The sequence below is a fragment of the Falco rusticolus genome, chromosome 13, assembly GCF_015220075.1.
Source record: "Falco rusticolus isolate bFalRus1 chromosome 13, bFalRus1.pri, whole genome shotgun sequence".
Classification (NCBI taxonomy): domain Eukaryota; kingdom Metazoa; phylum Chordata; class Aves; order Falconiformes; family Falconidae; genus Falco; species Falco rusticolus.
Genome location: NC_051199.1, coordinates 2486301 through 2503136, shown reverse-complemented (window position 1 = coordinate 2503136; position 16836 = coordinate 2486301). Strand labels below are relative to the sequence as shown.

General features: G+C 53.8%; 1 protein-coding gene across 1 annotated transcript; it reads right to left on the bottom strand.

Moving 5' to 3' along the window:
• Positions 1-228: 228 nt before the first annotated feature.
• SOX14 (SRY-box transcription factor 14) lies at positions 229-1206 on the bottom strand. The gene has a single exon (XM_037407497.1). It carries the CDS (start codon positions 1095-1097, stop codon positions 375-377), a length of 723 nt encoding a protein of 240 aa, XP_037263394.1. The 5' UTR covers positions 1098-1206; the 3' UTR covers positions 229-374.
• Between the last annotated feature and the right edge of the window lie 15630 nt (positions 1207-16836).

The window sequence follows — 16836 nt, the reverse complement described above, 5'->3', positions numbered from 1 at the left end:
TTGTCCCGAAAGGGCAGTTCAAGGTTCGCTTTTTTGTCGTTTTGTTTTTTTGTTGGTGGGTTTTTTTTGTTTGTTTTTTTAAACACATTTACAACTCTTACAAGTGGCGGGCTCCTATCTGACCCCGCGGTTGCAGACCCCCCCGAGCCCGGGCCAGCTCTCGGGGCGAGGTTTAGGCGAGAGCATCTCCGAGTCCCCGAGGCAGCGTCCGTCTGTCCCGGCCCGCGGCGGGCAGCAGAGTCCTGTTTCGGGCGGCCTTTTGCTCCTGCAGGTTTTATGTACATGCACACGAAAGAATCCCAGTTCCGGCTGCCACCCGGGGGGGGGGGGGACACACGGACACACGCACACGCCTGTGGGGGTGTGGGTGGGTGTTACATGGCAGTCGCATGTGCTGAAGAATAGGGATCTATCCCAGTCTTGGTCATGCCTGGGAATAATATGTAGGCAACTGGAGGTTGCAAACTGGAAGCCGACCAAGCGGTACAGTTACATGGCACGACATAGCCCGGGTTAGTTGGCGAGGGGTGAGTGTGGGTGTGTTGGCTGGGGCAGCTCAAGCTGCCGAACGCCCCGTTCTGGTATCCCAAGGTGGAGGCGTAGGGCAGGGTGCTGGTGGCTAAGGTGTGAGGAACCTCAGTCATCTTCTGAATGGCGCTGGAGCTGAACTGGCTGGGGTCAAGTAAGGAGTAAGGTGCTGAGGTGGGAGGCAGGAAAGCCCTGGCCTTCTCCGGGGAGCTCAGCAGAGAGTCAGTGGCCCCCACGGGAAGCCCGGCGGCCTTTAAGGGATCGGTTTCCCCGAGGTAAGGCAAAGGGAAGACATACCTGTCCTTTTTGAGCAGGTTCTTGGGCTTGCGCCGGGGTCTGTACTTGTAGTCGGGATGCTCCTTCATGTGCTGCGCCCGCAGCCGCTTGGCCTCGTCGATGTACGGGCGCTTCTCCGCCTCGGAGAGCAACTTCCACTCCGCGCCCAGCCGCTTGCTAATCTCCGAGTTGTGCATTTTGGGGTTCTCCTGGGCCATCTTGCGCCGCTGGCCGCGGGACCACACCATGAAGGCGTTCATAGGGCGCTTGATGTGGTCGCTGGGCTTGGACATGCTTCGGCCGGGCGGGCGGGCGGGCGGGCGGCTCGGCGGGGCGCAGCGGTGCGGGGCGCGCTGGGGGCGCCGGACGGCGGCGGGAGGAGGAGGAGGAGGAAGGAGGAGGAGGAGGCCGAGGGAGCCGGAGGAGCGGGAGGAGCGGGCTCAGCTGATCATCACAGGTCCTCCGCCAACGCCGTCCCCGGCGGCAGCCCTGCCGGGGCGGGGCGCGGAGCGGCGCGGGGCAGCGCGGGAGCGGAGCGGTGCGGTGCGGCGCGGTGCGGAGCGGGGCCCGCGGGCCCGGCGGGCGGCTATGCGGGCGGCGAGCCGCCGGGCGCAGCTGCGGGCCGGCGGTGGGGACGCGGCGCGGCGCGGGGCAGTTCAAAGGCGAGGGGCTGCGGCGCGCAGGCTGACATAGCGGCAGGGCGGTCACAGCGCGGCCGGGCGCCCAATCAGCGCGGAGGGGGACCCGCTTAAAAAGAGGGAGAGAGGAAGGGCGAGAGGAAGAGGAGGGGAGGGGACAGGGGAGGGAGGAGGAGGAGGAAGAAAGGAGGGGAAAGCAGGACACCCCCCACCCCGCGAACGCGCAGATTCGAAGGAAGGCTTTTGTGAGTTGCGGCGCTAATAGCGGCTGCGGGGGAGGCGGGGGGGGGGGCGTCCCCATCCTCCCCCCATCCTCCCCCCATCCCGCCGGTGCGCGGAGCGGGGCCGGTCCCGGCGCCCTCCGGACTCCCCGCCGCCGCCGTCGGGGCTGCGAGCGCCGGGCTGCCCCCCTCCGCCCGCCCCCGCCTCCCCCGCTCCGCGGCCCCGCTTAACCCCGGGAGCCGGTCCGCGTCCCGGCTTGCTTTGAATAATTGCCTGCCTCCCGCGAAACGCCCGTGGGGAAAATATTTATTAAATGGAAACAATTGTCCCGGCTCCCGGGGGGGACCGCGTTTGTTCCAGGCTTATTGGTTTTTAGCACCTGCTTTGGTTAACAAACCTGCTCCGAAAAGCCCCCGCCGGGCCGCCCCCGCGCCCCGCCCGCCCGGGCCCGACGGCGAACGGGGAGAGCAACGAGAAGTCGGGCGGGCGGCGCGGCGGGGGGGAGTCTCCGAGCCGGGGGGAAAGGCGGCCGCCCCGGCCCCTCCGGGCTCCCCCCGTACCCCCCGCCGGGGCACAGCCGCCGCTCCACCGGTAACTTCGCCTCCCGCCCGCCCGGTGCGAAGCCCCCGCCGCCGGCCGCTCCGTGCCGGGGAGCCGCTGCCGGTGGGCACCTACCTGCGCCACCCCCCACGCCCAAATAATAATAACAGCATAAACCACCCCGACCTTATTTCCTGCTTTCTTCCTCTCCGCTTGCAATAAATTACTTTCATTTCCCGGCAGAGCCGTGTGCGTGCGGGACCGGGGAGGAGGAGGAGGAAGAGGAGGAGGAGGAAGAAGAGGGGGAATATGATTTAAAGCCCGCTCCCCTGGCCGGGGCCGGCAGCGCCGGGGGCTTCGGCTCCGCGGCAGCCAGCCCCATCCCACCGGCTTTTTTCGTTGCCCCCAGAAATGCGCCGCGAATTTCTCAGCCCTCGCCGGGAGCCCCGTGCCCAGATCGGTGGCTGCGGGCGGGACCCCCCCGGGACATCCCCCACGGGACATCCCCCCCACCCCCCACCCCCGCCGCCCTGGGACGGCAGCGATTCTTCCGGGGGAAAATTTCCTTCTTCCCACGGGGGGCTTCCCCGTCCCTACCAGCCGCTGCGTCCAGATGGGACCCGCAAACAAAAAAAAAAAAGGGGGGTGCAGGCGGCCCCTTCCCCAGGCTACCCTCCCCCCCGGTGCCAACTACGTTACCCCCCCTCGGGGACCCGCCTGCCACGCGTGGTCTCGGCAACCCCGTCGGGGCGCCCGCCGCGGCCCGGGCCGGGGGTCCCCGAGCGCTGCCCGTCCCCCCCAAGCACCTGCGGCCTTGGCCGTGGCCGTGGCAGGGTGACACGTGTGGAAACTTCTTTTTTACCCCACTGCCCCCGTGGAAGCGGCGGTGCTGGGACCCCGGCTGCCGCGCTCTGCCCCTCGGAACACCCGCGGGTCACCCCGCGCTGGCGCAGCTCCCCCCGGCCCCCCCGACCCCCCGTGTTGGGTTTTTCCCTCCGCCGTTTAAAATTCAGAACTCCCTTTGGGTTCATTGTTCATTCTCAGGTTCTTCGGGAGAGGGGGGGGGTATCGAGGAGGGGGAATTATCTCATTCGTCATCCCTGGCGCAGACTAAAGGAGGGAAACCTGGCGTCCTTCGCAAAAATCCGGGGAGCAAGGCAAATCGTTCGGCTCTGCCTGCTCCCGAAAAGTCTTTCCAATCAGTTAATGTTGCCTCGCAATATTAATGATAACAAATCGGCAGCCCTGCTTCCATTGGCTGCCTTTGCCTTGATGCATCACACACTCCGATCCGCTCGGGGCATTTCGGGCTGTATTTTGCTCATTTACATCCCGTGTATGCCCCCGTTTAAAAAAAAAAAAAAAAAAAAAAAGCAGAAAGATAGATTTCCTTCGAGGTGCCAACGCTTCCATCCTTCAATACTTCCATTTTTACCCTAAGTCATCTGTCCTGGAAGGGCATCTGTTGCAGTTGTACATCCCCCGAGGATAGGTTTTCTAAACTTTATACTTTTTTTTTTTTTTTTTTTTTTTTTGGAGGCACCACCGATTTCCAGGGCGGTGACTGAAATCCATTTCTCCTCGCCAGCTTGTTTAGACACCAAAACTAACAGTGCGATTATTATTCCTGAATGATATCATGGTAATGCAGAAAGATAAGAATGGCTTGATATGGAAACATTAAAATTATATTCTTGGAGATAGTTCATTTGGAGTAACTTTAAATTAGATGAGATCATGTAGCCCGAGATCTAATATCAGCACAAATAGAGCTGTATTTCTGCCTTCATCTTCCTCCTCCTCCTCTTCCTCACAGGAATTGTGATCGGGTTTTCAGTGCTGCAATTGCCAAAAGTGAGAGGCAAAGAGCACGGCGCCTGTGTTTTGAGAATGCTCCTGATCCAAACTTTTAGTTGCTGGAAAAATAATGGATCTTTAAAGAACGTTTTTTAATGCTTCAGGCACTAGGAAATTGAGGGGATTTTTAATTCATTTTTAATTGAAGGGAGCACGTTTCAGAAAGACTTTCAGGTCTCTGGTGCTATTCACAGACACTGAGGACACCAGTCCTTCTGCGTGACCTGGCGAGATTCCAACCAACAGCAATGCTTTTTACAAATATATAGAATTAGTTTAGTGGACTGAAGGATTATTTTGATGTTTTTTTCTTCGTATCTGGTTATTTCACATGCAAGTGCATACACACATTTCCTTATGCATGCACCACATATTAAAAAAGACCCATTTAATTACATGCCATCATGTAATGTTTGCTGGGAGACATACTTATGTAAAATACATGCACACACCAGCTCATACAAGCATGCAGCACTGATGCATTCACATACACTGTGCGGAACAGACTACTTATGGTACTTATAGGTTATTCCCTGTGCATGTGTGCAATATTTCTTGCTCCGTTCACTCCCAACCCTGAGGAAAGCATTTGTGTGACTGCAGCAACAAATAGTTACACCGATACAGCCTTCTGTACGGAGAGATTTAATGGAGCAGGTCACTACCCTGTACACACATGACAGAAGAGGGTAGCAGTGATGGATGTGGCAGATTGGATCATCCCACGATCTGGTTTGCCCAACGCTTTCTCACGCTGGCCAACAAGAGATGCTTCCTGGGAAGGCACCACACTCTGTATGAGAGTTGCAGAATAACTTGCTACAAAAATAAAGATTCCTCTCAGCCCCCATTAATTCGGACCCGATTTATGCCCTGAAGCTCAAGTTTACAGCCCTTTCAAAACTTAACTTTTGTCCTACTCATATTATCTCTCTGTGATACTACATGGTGTCCTATAAATGCCCCATGCTTTAATATGGTGCTATATGCATTTACAGAAGTAATTTCTCACAGGTGATCTGTTCATTATTCTTTTGCAGGGTCTGGTGGGGGTTTTTTTGTTTGCTTATTTTTTGTTTGTTTGTTGGTTGTTTTTTTGGGTTTTGGGGGTTATTTTTGTAGTCTGCTGTTAATGAGGAAGGTAATGTATATTTTTGCACCGGGGATTTCCCTCCTGGCTCAGGCTCCCAGCAGGTGATAACCCTGCAGTGTGGCCAGTCACCCTGGTGAACCCCTGCTGCTGGGAAACCTGTCCCCTGCCAACACTGTGGGCATTTCACTGCTGCAGGTCTTCTCACAGCCCCTGGGGTGAGGGTCCTGACTAGTGAGCCAGCAGGACTGCCTTACAGCACGATTTTGTGCCCCGAACTATAGCAGCCTTCCCAGACAATAAAATTAAGTTCTCTGCATGTGTTCATGTGGAAATGCTGCACTGAGCAATATTGACTGCAGCCAGGTCAGCAGCCACTTGGGCTGACATTACTGCCACTGTGGAGTGCATGAGGCTGGGGTGGAGAGCACCAACAGTGCCTGCACAGGGTCAGCAGCTTGGGCTCCACGGGACCCACAAAGGGTCGCTGGGTGCAACCCCTGCAAGAGACTCCTGGGGCTGTGCCACCTCTGTGCCACATCCTGCCCTCTCGTTAGCAATGTTAGCTGTTAAAAATAGCTAATGAGTGGCTAAAGAGTAGCTCATCCTTTCCAGGGTGAGAAATGCCTAGTGGAAACCCAGCAGGATTCCCCTACATTGGGTAGACCCACGCTGCAGAGCCCCATGAGGTCTTTGGGTACACCAGCCCACGTCCCCAGGGAAGGGTCCGCGAGGATCACTGTTCGCTTTCTCTGCAGCAAAAGCAGCAGGAGGGATTGCTGATGAGCCTCTCCAGTAAATAAGTATATTCACTGCGGCCCTGCGTGTAAACCCGGGGGCTTGACACAGAATCGACTTCCTGGATATTGTACGGCCAGGGAGCCTCAGTCATTGTCAGCAGCATGAAGTGAAGGATAAACGATCTAAGCTCAGAAGTGCAGAGCAGGCTTGTAAGGAAAGGTAGTATCTTTTATTAGACCAACTGATACAGTCAGAAAAAAACAGACAGGCTTTCAGGCACACGAGCTCTGAAATAGAAGCAGCAAGTTCCAAGAAAAGTGCCAAGGCTGAACTGTTTATCTCACGTACTCACCCGCCTCCATTTCTGGGGAGGCTGATGGCTTCATCGGCTGTAATACAGTGTCCTGCCTGGTGCAGGGTGAGGCACAGGACTGTGATTATTCCCAGCTACACGTCAGGCATGGAGAAACACGGAGGCAAACCCAGGCTGGGTGAAAAGCTTGGGGTAGGGGAGGGAAGCGACCTGCAGGGTTTGGTATTTCGGGGGAGCTCTGAAGCAGCCTTTTCGGGATCACTGACATTTGTTGAAAGCTGCACATGGGAAGCGCATGGAGCTCAGGTAAATGTGACAGCTACTGCGTTCTGCAAACAGAGGATACTCTCAAAAGTATTACCTTGCTGTTATTCTTCTAGTACAGTTAAATAACATGAAGAGTGGAGGTCTGGTCAAGATGCAAAGATATGGAGCAAAATACTCCTCCTATTGATTTATGCAATCCCAGCCCCGGTTTGTGCAAACCTATGCCTTGTCCCCAAGTACCGCCTTTGGCATGTGGGTATCTGAATGAGATGGATGGTGTTTGAAGGCAGTTGCTGCAGATGTCCCTGAGGGCCGCAGTGTTCCAAGTTTCAGGAGCATCTGTTATTTTAGTGAAGGGTGGTTCAATTCATGTCCACTTCATTTGTTTTGGATCTGTCAGCATCACACACACTGACAAGGGGGAGTTAGATTTTTTTTTTGTCAAAACTGCCCTCTTTGGTCAACGTGCCCACTCTTGTGAAAGATCTGCCCGCATAACTTCAGCCAGGCACACAGCATGGTTAAACTCACATTTCGCTTCCCACCTATGTGAACCAAACCATGCAAGAGCCATACTGTTTCCTCCCTGCTCTTCTCACATACACTGATACGGCACTTCAGTTGAACATACTCACCAGAAATACAAATCCCTTGAGAAGGTAAGGCTCAAAATCCACCGAAGAACTGATGAACAGACAACTTATCTTACTGGAAGACCCCCAAACCTCTTTTCCCTTCTAACACAACTGTTCTCAGTGTCTCAGGGTGAAACTCCAGGGGTGGGTTCGGAAATTTGGAGCACCGGAGGCCGTTTCTTCCCCACGAGATATTCCAAGCATAAAGGTAGGACTCCAGGAGCACCAACAGCGAAGTGCTGACTGTCGTAACCCTGGAGAAGTCATCCGTCTGGTGGTCCAAAATGATCTGGATAACCTCCAGAGCACAGAGGGAGGTTTCAAGCCTGTTGTTTAGGTCCTGAATTGCTGGAGATGGACCACAGTTTTAAGAGATGCTCCAGTAAGCAAGAGATGCTGTATGGTAGTAAGAGACAACCAGCAGTAACAGATACTTTTCTGCCTCAATTCTGAGACCCTCCATAGAATTCACTCTGTGCAAAGCACATCAGATATTGAGATGCTGATCAAGCCTGTCTGGCAAACACAGCTTTGGACTGAACCAAAGGTCAAAACAGCCATTCATTTCTGTTGTTTATTGAAAATTCAACCCTGCCACTGACCTCGCCGAGTCGATCAGCTTCAGGAAAACCACAAAGCACGTACCCACCTGTACTCTTTGAATTTGCAATGGTTTCTATCCAAATGCTGCTTTACAGGAGCCCAGCTGCCTCTGAGATGCTTTTTGTTGCCTGCTGGAAGTTCACGGTGGCATCTTAGAGGCAGACCTCCTCACTGCCTCACCCCCAGCCCAGGAATGCTCCTCAGAGGCTCAGCAGAGCAGAATAATGCCACGTGACCCTAAGCAGGGAAGGTGCCCACCCTTTACACACAGACTCTGTGTAGACCATCTTTTTGCTCTGGGATGTTAGCTGTGAGTTAAATGTCATGTCAGATGCCATGTTCTGGTGGGGAATCTGGCAATGGGTCCCCAGCAGTAAGGGAAAGGCCCCTCCAGCATCCTCTCCAGGACTGCAGAAACCATTTCTCAAGAGCAAGCAGCAGTGCTGAGGTCTCCAGCCATGCAACCATCTCCAGCACCCTCCTTGGGCGTCAGATGGACCTTCTGCCCAGCAAGGCTGTGAAACAAGTCTGCAAAGCTGGGAGAGAGGAAACATCACTGCTGGACTCCAAAAAATGAGTCAGTCAGAGGGGTGGAGGTGGCCAAGCATTGGGATGGAGAAGACTTTGATCCCTTGAGCCACCTGGAGATCCAACCTGGTGGGGGACACAGTGGTACCAAGACACACCAGCTCTGTCGCCAAGACAGATACGACGACTGGGAGCAGAGCTGCGCTGGCCTGGCACTACGGAAAAGCCTTGCTGGCTTGTGCTGCACATGCCCTCTCCCACCTCCTCCAGCCAGGTCCTGCTTGCTGGACCACCACATCCCTGCCTCAGGGCCCTTTTTCACTGGTAAACAGATCCCTCTGCAATAAACTTTGGGAAAAGTCTCAGGAACTAATTTTGGGGGATGGTACAGATTATATGATCATGGCTTGAGGAAATTATTATATTTTTAATTGAATTTTGTGTGCTATGCAGTGATACTACAGTAGTGGGCCCTTTATCAACTGTTAACACGAATACTAATGAATACTAATGCTAATCATTTGTTTCTGGAAACAAATACAAAGATATTTGATGGAAAAATCTCTCTGAATTTTAACAGCAACAATAATGAAATGCATCACAGTCTGGTGGTGCCAGAAGACAAAACCCTACAGTTACAGTATGGTGACACAAAATGTGAGACATGCAGGAGCTGCCGCTCGCATTAGCTATTCTGCCGACTAACACAGCAGGGCCGGGCTCCAGAAAATTACTCCTTTGCAACCCGCAAGGAAAAACTCCAACAACCTTGGCCCAAAACTTCAGCGCGTGCTCCCCAGGAGCTGCATGAGGGCAAATGGCCCGCGCCGGGGCAGAGCAGGAGAGCAGCCAGCGACGTCTCCTCCGGAGTCAGTCGCGCGGGGTCGGGGACCAGAGCCCAGCCCTTGTGCACAGCCCTGCCTACGACAGAGCGATGCGCCCGCTTCATTATTTATTTATTGCGATGATTTACAAGGTGCCCATCTCTCCAGCAGCTGCTTGTTCTTTACGAGGTTTGGAGATGAAAGCCAACGATATTTCCACCCGCCCAGCCCGAATGGGAAGGCACGCTCAGTAACCCTTTCCTAACCCTCAAGACAGGGATTCTGCAGGGAATAATTTAGCTGGCAGGAGATTCCAGAAACGCAATTAATGAAAGACTTGGATGAAGCATGTCTTATATCTTGTTCCAAAGACGGACGTAGAGGTTTATACTGGGGTGGGGGAGGCAAACATTACAGGGAGGGCCTGCTCTGGAGCACACCCAGTCTGCAGCACCTGCAAATTTTCCCCCCAGGAAAAATAACTAAGATATCTCCGTCACTTGGGACTGCTCAAGTTATTCATAGCAAATAAATTACCAGGTGTATTTAGTCTGTTGTTCCCCCCCCCTTCCTTTTCCTACATGCTCATGAATCACTTGGAAATAGATTCTGATTTCTGCAAGTGTGTCTATTAGTCATAATAAAGAGACGTGGCATGGCTCATGTGAAGACATGTGGCCAATGGGCTGTGGGCAAATACTCGTTATTGATCTGGTATCTACATCTGAATGGTGATTCAAGTCATTTGCTGCTGTTTCTGAGCCTGGATTGGTGACAGGGCTTTTTTTCCCCCTTCCTTTTTAGCGAGTGATGGCAGCAAAGGGGGAGGACCACGGAGATACTCAGCGCAAACCTGCTCCACCAGGCAGGAATCCTCTGCTTCTCCTGCAAGCGTGGCTGCTGGAACAAAGATCGGTGCCCACGGGTGGTGGTCCTTGCCCAGGCCACTTGGACCCGTGGTCAGACTCAAGAACGTTGGTGTCTATTCAACACCCAAGCTTTCGCAGAGGCCAGCCCATACATCTCCAAGACTCAACACACCAAGGCAATGTGTTCTCCGCCTGCCGTCCAGAATGCACCTGGGATGGTATATGAACAGCGTTACGCTCCCTTCTGCTATACTGCCTGCCTCAGTCCCAGATGCCGAGAAGCCCAAGCGGCACAGTGGATCAGCCCCAGCTCCTCCGTTCCAGCCCTTTGACTCTGTAGGCAATTACCGTCCCAACAAACGACCAGCTTGAGGTTGCCCCAATGTACCTCCAGCGTCCCACTGGCCACAGAGGGAAAGAAAACTTGTTATTGCCAGAATACAACTCGCATGCCCGACTTGGGCAGGGTGCGGAGGTGAGGGGACGCGGGTGGGAGCAGTGGAGGAGAAGGAGCTGTGGCTGGCCTTCCTCCATGGCAAATGGTGGCCAGGATGCATGCGATGGGAGAGTTGTCTAATTACTGGCCAAACAATAATGAGAAGTGCTATTTAAACACATCCAATTACTGTTATTCAGTGGGCAGGGGCCGATGGACGAATGAAAACACAGAAGGAGCAGAGAGGTTTTTGCCTGGGAAAGCGTGCAGGGGTCTTGTAACCCTCCCCTCTGAAAAGGGATTTAATCAGCAGCTACAAATCTGCAGGGCAAGGAGAGAGAATGAAAGCATTGTGCGCAGCACTGACTTTTCACACTCCATCCAGCGTGGGGTATGCAGATAACTCCCCTGATCACCACCCTCCCCTGGGAAGGACTACTTGTAGGCATGAGATCAGGCTACTCAGTCCATCCAAACACAGTCTGGGGCAGAAGCATGAAAAAAACATCTTCATTTCCCTCTGGTGCTCTGACTCTGGTGTGATCCGATGGCTTGTGATGATGAAGTGTTCTCTCAGACGTACCAGATGTGGTGGGTACGTAGGCAAACAGGCCACTCCACTGTCACACCCAGGCTGTTACATCCTCTAAGCCCTGCTTGACGCTGGTTTTCGCTTGGGAGTCTGGTCTGCGTGGCTCCTGCACCAGCAGACCTGCCCAGAAGGAGACGTCAGGGTTTTTAGACCAAAGGAGCTGTCGCTGCACAATTTTACCAGGATAAAGACAACTTTGCAACAATTAAGCTGAGTGCCTCCCTTTAGGCTGCAGTGACACAAGCAACTGTGTAATGACACTTGTGTCCTCAGCAGGGGCTTACTGTGCTCTCTCTTTGCTGGCACCACCCATTCTCCAGTCACTGGAGTCCCTAAATCACCGCGGAGCAGTTTCATAGAGATGAGCCCCATCCCAGCCCGAAGGGCTGCGCCCGACCCCTTAGCGTGGGTGGGGGGTTCGCTGCAGCTGCATAAATGGGTCCCACGTGCTCCCCGAAGTGATGAATCCCCCTATTTCATAGGCTTAGCCCTCTTACCAGAGTCGCAGGTGATTATTGCTCCCTTCGGTGTTTTCACATGGCTCGCAATCCTGCTCCAGGGATTCGTAACAATTAACCGACTTCACATCTCAAGCTGTCCTCAGTCAGCGACGCAGGAGGAGATAGTCTCCAAAATGAATCAAAGCAGAGGAAATAAGTACTTTAGCCCCCTTCTTTGCTATTATTCCCCTGTTAACACTGGAGTCATCCCCTGTGGGATGACAACACATTTCTACTACAGCAGCACCACTGAGATAAAGTGAAGATTGCGGGTTTATTTCTGTGCATATGCTGCTCTTCACTGACATGTCCCCAAAACTAACTCCAAATATGAAGAAAAGAGTAAGAGGAGGAAATTTTCCTTCTTGTGTGGCTTCTTCTCTCCAGCTCCTGGCTTTGGTAGCATCCCAGCACACAGTTTCCCCCAAGGTTAAAGGTGTGCTTGAGTCCCGAGGGAAGGCAGTTTGGCCGTGCCAAGCCTTCTGCTGATCCCCATCGCTGCCCTAACACATGCGGTGAGCTGAGTGTTTTCTTCCGTTTACTGCTGAGGATTCTTTTCCAATTAATCAGTCCTGGTTCTGTATTTAATTGCAGCCCAAAGACTTTCTCTCTGACTCATGCAATGCCTTTTATCATTATCTGTTAGGTACACAGCTGGGTGCCAGGGTCAGAGGGCTTTGCTCCTGATCCTCAGCAGGATCTCAGGAACAAGAGGTCCAGAAAGAAAGTGGGATAGGAATATGGCCTCCCAGCACATCTCCAGGCACGGGCTGCTCACTCCCAGCAGCATCCCTGTGATCTCCAGGTCTCTCTGCTCCCACGGTCTGATCCCTCTGAACCAGCTGGAGAGGACCAGCAGAGCCTGTTTGCCAGGAGAGTAGCCTGGGCTGGCTTCTCCTGCCAGGCCAAGCCAGTGGCTCCTACCCCAAGGCTTAGCACCTCTTTGGTCATAGTAAAGCTGGGCAGAGCAGCTTTCAATGCATTTGTCCTTCCTCCAAAATCTGGGGTTTATTTTTGTAGACCTGAACTGACACTGAAATTGCATCCTGGCTTTTTTTGTGTTTGTTTGTTTTGTTTTTTCCAAAAACTTTACCTTCTCAGGCAAGAGTGCAAAAAGGTTTGCAAAAATGCTGCCATTTCCATTCTTCTGTTGCTGTTGCACAATATTTCTGTTTTGAGCCCTATTCCCTTGGAAGGGCTTTTTATTCTAATGCAGGAAATTTCAAGGATGCAAATGCGTTTTCTGTTTCCCTTGCAAAACAGGAACGTTTCTCCTCTGGAAATTTTCCATTTAAAAACATAGGTTTGCCGATACTCCACATTTTGGAATCTTACAATAATTCTGCCTCAAGAAAAGGGGGAAAGGAAGAGAAAACAGGAATGCTACAAACTCAGTTTAGGATGAAAAGTGGGGGACATAGTGGGGATAGCAACATTTTTCTACTTTAAGCTCAGGAGGATAAATGCTCTGAAACACGGGGGTGCTGCTGTGCCTGCAACGTTTTAGCATCACAGCTAAAATAAAAGCAAAAAACCAGGCAGGAGCTCTTTAAAGGGGAGTGCTAATGCCCTGCTCTACCCCTCTGGGAACCGGTGTAAGAGCAGAGTCAGGCAGCAGCAGGTATTTTAGCTGTGGGCTAAAATGGGTGGGGAGGAGTTGGGGGGCAGCTGCCAGAGCACAGGGAGGTGGAGGCAGGCGGGGGGCAGCCCGGGGCTCGCAGGGGGCTGTGGAAGGGATGGGGGTCTGCAGAAGGACACGGCTGGTTTCTTAGTCCAACAACGCAACACTTTCACCGTCACAGAGTGGGGCTGAGAGCACGGGCCACCTTTGTAAAACACTCCCACTCCCACCAGTGTCTGTGAAGCGCAGTGAGCAGCACAGGCAGGTCCCAGCTGCTCTGAAATAGCTCAGGGCCACTGAAGTGAAAGGACCAGCTTGCCGCCTGCATCAGCCGAGGCTGTAGCTGCCAATCCAAATCGCCTGGGACAGGGAAACAGCAAAGAAACTCCAGACCCTAGAGGGGAGGATCTGGGTGTCAAGGTACAAGGAGATGCCAGAAACATTTTAGGATGTACTGATAGATGACCAGAGTTTAAAAGTCTGCAGAAATAAGCCGGAGGGCTATACACAAGGTCAGGGACCCCACCGTGTAAGAGCCCAAAGAGAAGGTGGGTCTGTGCTGGTGCAGGCGGTAGGGAAGGGTCACCCTCTTGCCTGAGACACCAAAACCCATGTCCCACGCCTGGGACTTGCCTGTCGCGGAGCTCCCGCACCGGTGACCTGCGAGACGGTCTCAGCTGACGCACGTCCTTCCCGAATCCCCGACACGCACCCCAAACCTGAACAGCAGCGGTGCTTTTCGGGGAGGAGGGAGCCAGCCTGGGAAGCTCTGCCTGCGGATTTGGCTGGTCAGCTGCTATTACAGTCAATGGAAGCCGGGAAGCTAAATCTTTGCACCGTGCTTTGAAATCTCCCCTGCAAGTTTTCAGTGGCGCAGGAGGAGAGGTGTGAGCCCCCTGCTCCCTCCGCTTACATGTGAGCAGTGCTAATACCGCTCCTGCCTGCCGGCGTGATGAGGAGGGGCTGGCTCGGGCTGGGCATCTTTTCTTTGAAGTGGAGCAAAATCCTAAAGCTTTCATTCGAAGAGTGCAAATCACTGCTAAAAGCTCTCCCCTCTTTGACCCCCATCTAGGAAACTCATCCAGCCTCACTGGCTTCACCAGTTACCTTTTTTTTTTTTTTTTTTTCTTGTTGGGGCCAATGGTGACCTTTGTGTTCAAGCGTGGCTGACTCCAGCTGGAAACAAAACAGCCACCCCTTTCAACCAAGAGGTTCATGTTGCTTTTTTGTATGTTTTTTGTTTTTTTTTTTTTTTTTAACATAGTTTCCCCTCTTTCTGCATGATGAACACTGCTCTCCAAAGCCCCCAGTGCTGGCAGCCTGTTTTGGATTAGCTAGGACAGGCTTCTCCGGAGTATTACTGGGGTCAACGTCATTTTGGTGCTCAGAACGAGGATGCTGATAATCAGGGCGCTCGTTAGCCCCTGTTAATGAAAGGCAGTTGATCGCTCCTGTTGTCATGCAGCCCTGAATCAAGCCGAACTGGGAATGCATGGAGGGCAGGGACCACTGGCTTCTGCGCTCTGGAAGACCCCAACCACAGCAGTGCTCACGGTCAGTGCCGGTGCGTGATGGCTGTGGGATGAGGCTGTGGTCACCACAACCAGGTGACGTTTTTCTGGTGTTCCGGTGAACAGGTGATCACCAAAATTACCTGATATGCTGGAGGGAGGGGTGTAGGGAGCAGACATTTTCCTTGGCTGTGGGAGCAAATCCAGGAATTCCTGAATTTTCCATGAATGCTGGGCTTTCCGCCAGGGCAGTTGACGCTGCCAAATTGTGGCTTTCCCAGCGTTAATCTGGGGAACTGAGCGATTAGCGCGGAGTTGCCTTGGGGCCTGGGAGACTACAGGATGCATCGCTGCACTCGCCGCCGCTCCTGCCTCCCTTTGCCCCATGCTGGTGTTAAGCACGTTATCTGTACAAGGCTTGTCAAGAGCCACAGCCCCTCTGGGGCAGAGCTGGGGATGGGGCGATGCTGGCTGCAGCACCACTTCCAGCCCGCGGCAGGGCTGGGGAAGCTACCCGGGAAGCATGGCCAGGGGAGCTGGAGCTGTTCGCTGCCAGTTGGACCACTTGGGTTTTCCTGGGAGAAAGCGCTGGGCTGGGACTCTTCCCCTACCCCTTGGGATGCCATCGGAAGGCAATATATTTTCTGCTTCTGGTGACCATGAAACCCTGCTTATACTTAAAGCATAACGCACTATAAGGGCAAGGGAGACACAAACTTGCCTTCCTGCTTCCTCCCTGCTCACACAAGAGATACAAACTTCAACTTGCTGGTGGAGACCTCCCTCTGCAGTACCCAATAACCTGTATTATCTGCTGCAACCAAAAGACAGACTAAGGCTGCCTTTAGCAAGGATCTCCCATGTGCTGTGGTGCCTCTGGTGTCTTCTCCAAGGATGTCCCGCCCTGGAGCATTCTCAGAGCTGCTCATTCCCCGCTCCTCTTGCTCAAGCCACAGCTACCGCTGGGCCCTGAGCCTCCTCCTTCCCCAGCTCCAGGCACAGTGCGGTGACACTGATGTTTTGTTCCTTAGCCTCAGCTTTGCCTTTCAGGTCCGACATCAAGTGACCGCTGGGATTAACTGTCGCCTCCTGCTTCTATTTTGTCCCGCTGCTCCATCGACTTCCCCAACCTCAGCTCCTTCCCCTGGCCATTGCCTCCTTAAAGCACAACAGCAACGTTTCCAAAGCTGCGTACAGCTGGGCACACAAGTTGCACAAATTCTTCTTAAGACTTATAAAAGGTAGTTTGCCATGAGCCCTTGTGTGACACCAACACACACGAGTGAGTCCAAAGCAGGAGCTCCTCTGCCCTTGTGCGTCAGGAGATGCCAGGTGGGCACTGCTGCCCCAGCGCAGAGGACAAGGCACCGCTCCTGTCCCCCAGTGATGTGACCCGCTCCATTAGGAGCGTCCTGGGCAGGGAGCAGACAGTACCTGGCCATGCCTGGGCAGGTGCCCTGCGCGGTGAGCCAGCCCTCCGGGAGCTGGCCTGGAAAAGGCAGAACTTCCCTCCTCTTAAAACCACTCACCCTGTGCCTTGAGTCCTCTTCTTACTTATTTTCAGCTGGGTGATGTTGCTGATCTCCTGCTGCACTTAAGACTGTTTTCCTCGTCCTTTTTAGAGGCTCTTTAATATTTGTATTGTTCATGTTTTATTTTATCTGGTTTAATTTCCTCTAATGATGACCTTCTTTCATCTGCCTAAGACTTTCTTCCCTCCCCGCCCCCTTGCCTCCTGACCAAGTCTCCCTTTAGCTTCTTATTTTTCCCTGTAAGTGTCCTTTTGCCTGTTTGGTACCGTATCAAGTCAGCGTAGGGCTTCACGCTTGTCTGAAGGGCTGTGCCACGTCTGCTCAGATGCCTTGGCCCCATGCGCGGGGGTCACTGCTCTATCCCTGGGGGTCTCTGCTCCCTCCCTTGAGGCTTGGCTTCCTCCCTGGGGATCTCCTCTCCCTCCCGGGGAGCTATACTCCTTCCCCGGGGGGCTCGGCTTGCTCCCTGGGGGTCTTGGCTCCCTCCCCAGGGGGCTCAGCTCCTTCTCCAGGGCTCAGCTCCCTCCTCGGGGGTCTTGTTCCCTCCCTGGGGTCTCGGCTCCCTCCCGGGGGGCTAAGCTCTGTCCCTGGGGTCTCCTCTCCCTCCGTGGGGTCTCATCTGCTTTCCTGGGGGTCTTGGCTCCCTCACTGTGGGTCTTGGCTCCCCCCTCGGGGGTCTTCACTCCCTCCCTGGGGGTCTCAGCTCCCCCCCG

Bases quoted from the DNA above. Each gene is read 5' to 3' on its own strand.
- SOX14 (XM_037407497.1), bottom strand. From the start codon at position 1,097: ATGTCCAAGCCCAGCGACCACATCAAGCGCCCTATGAACGCCTTCATG.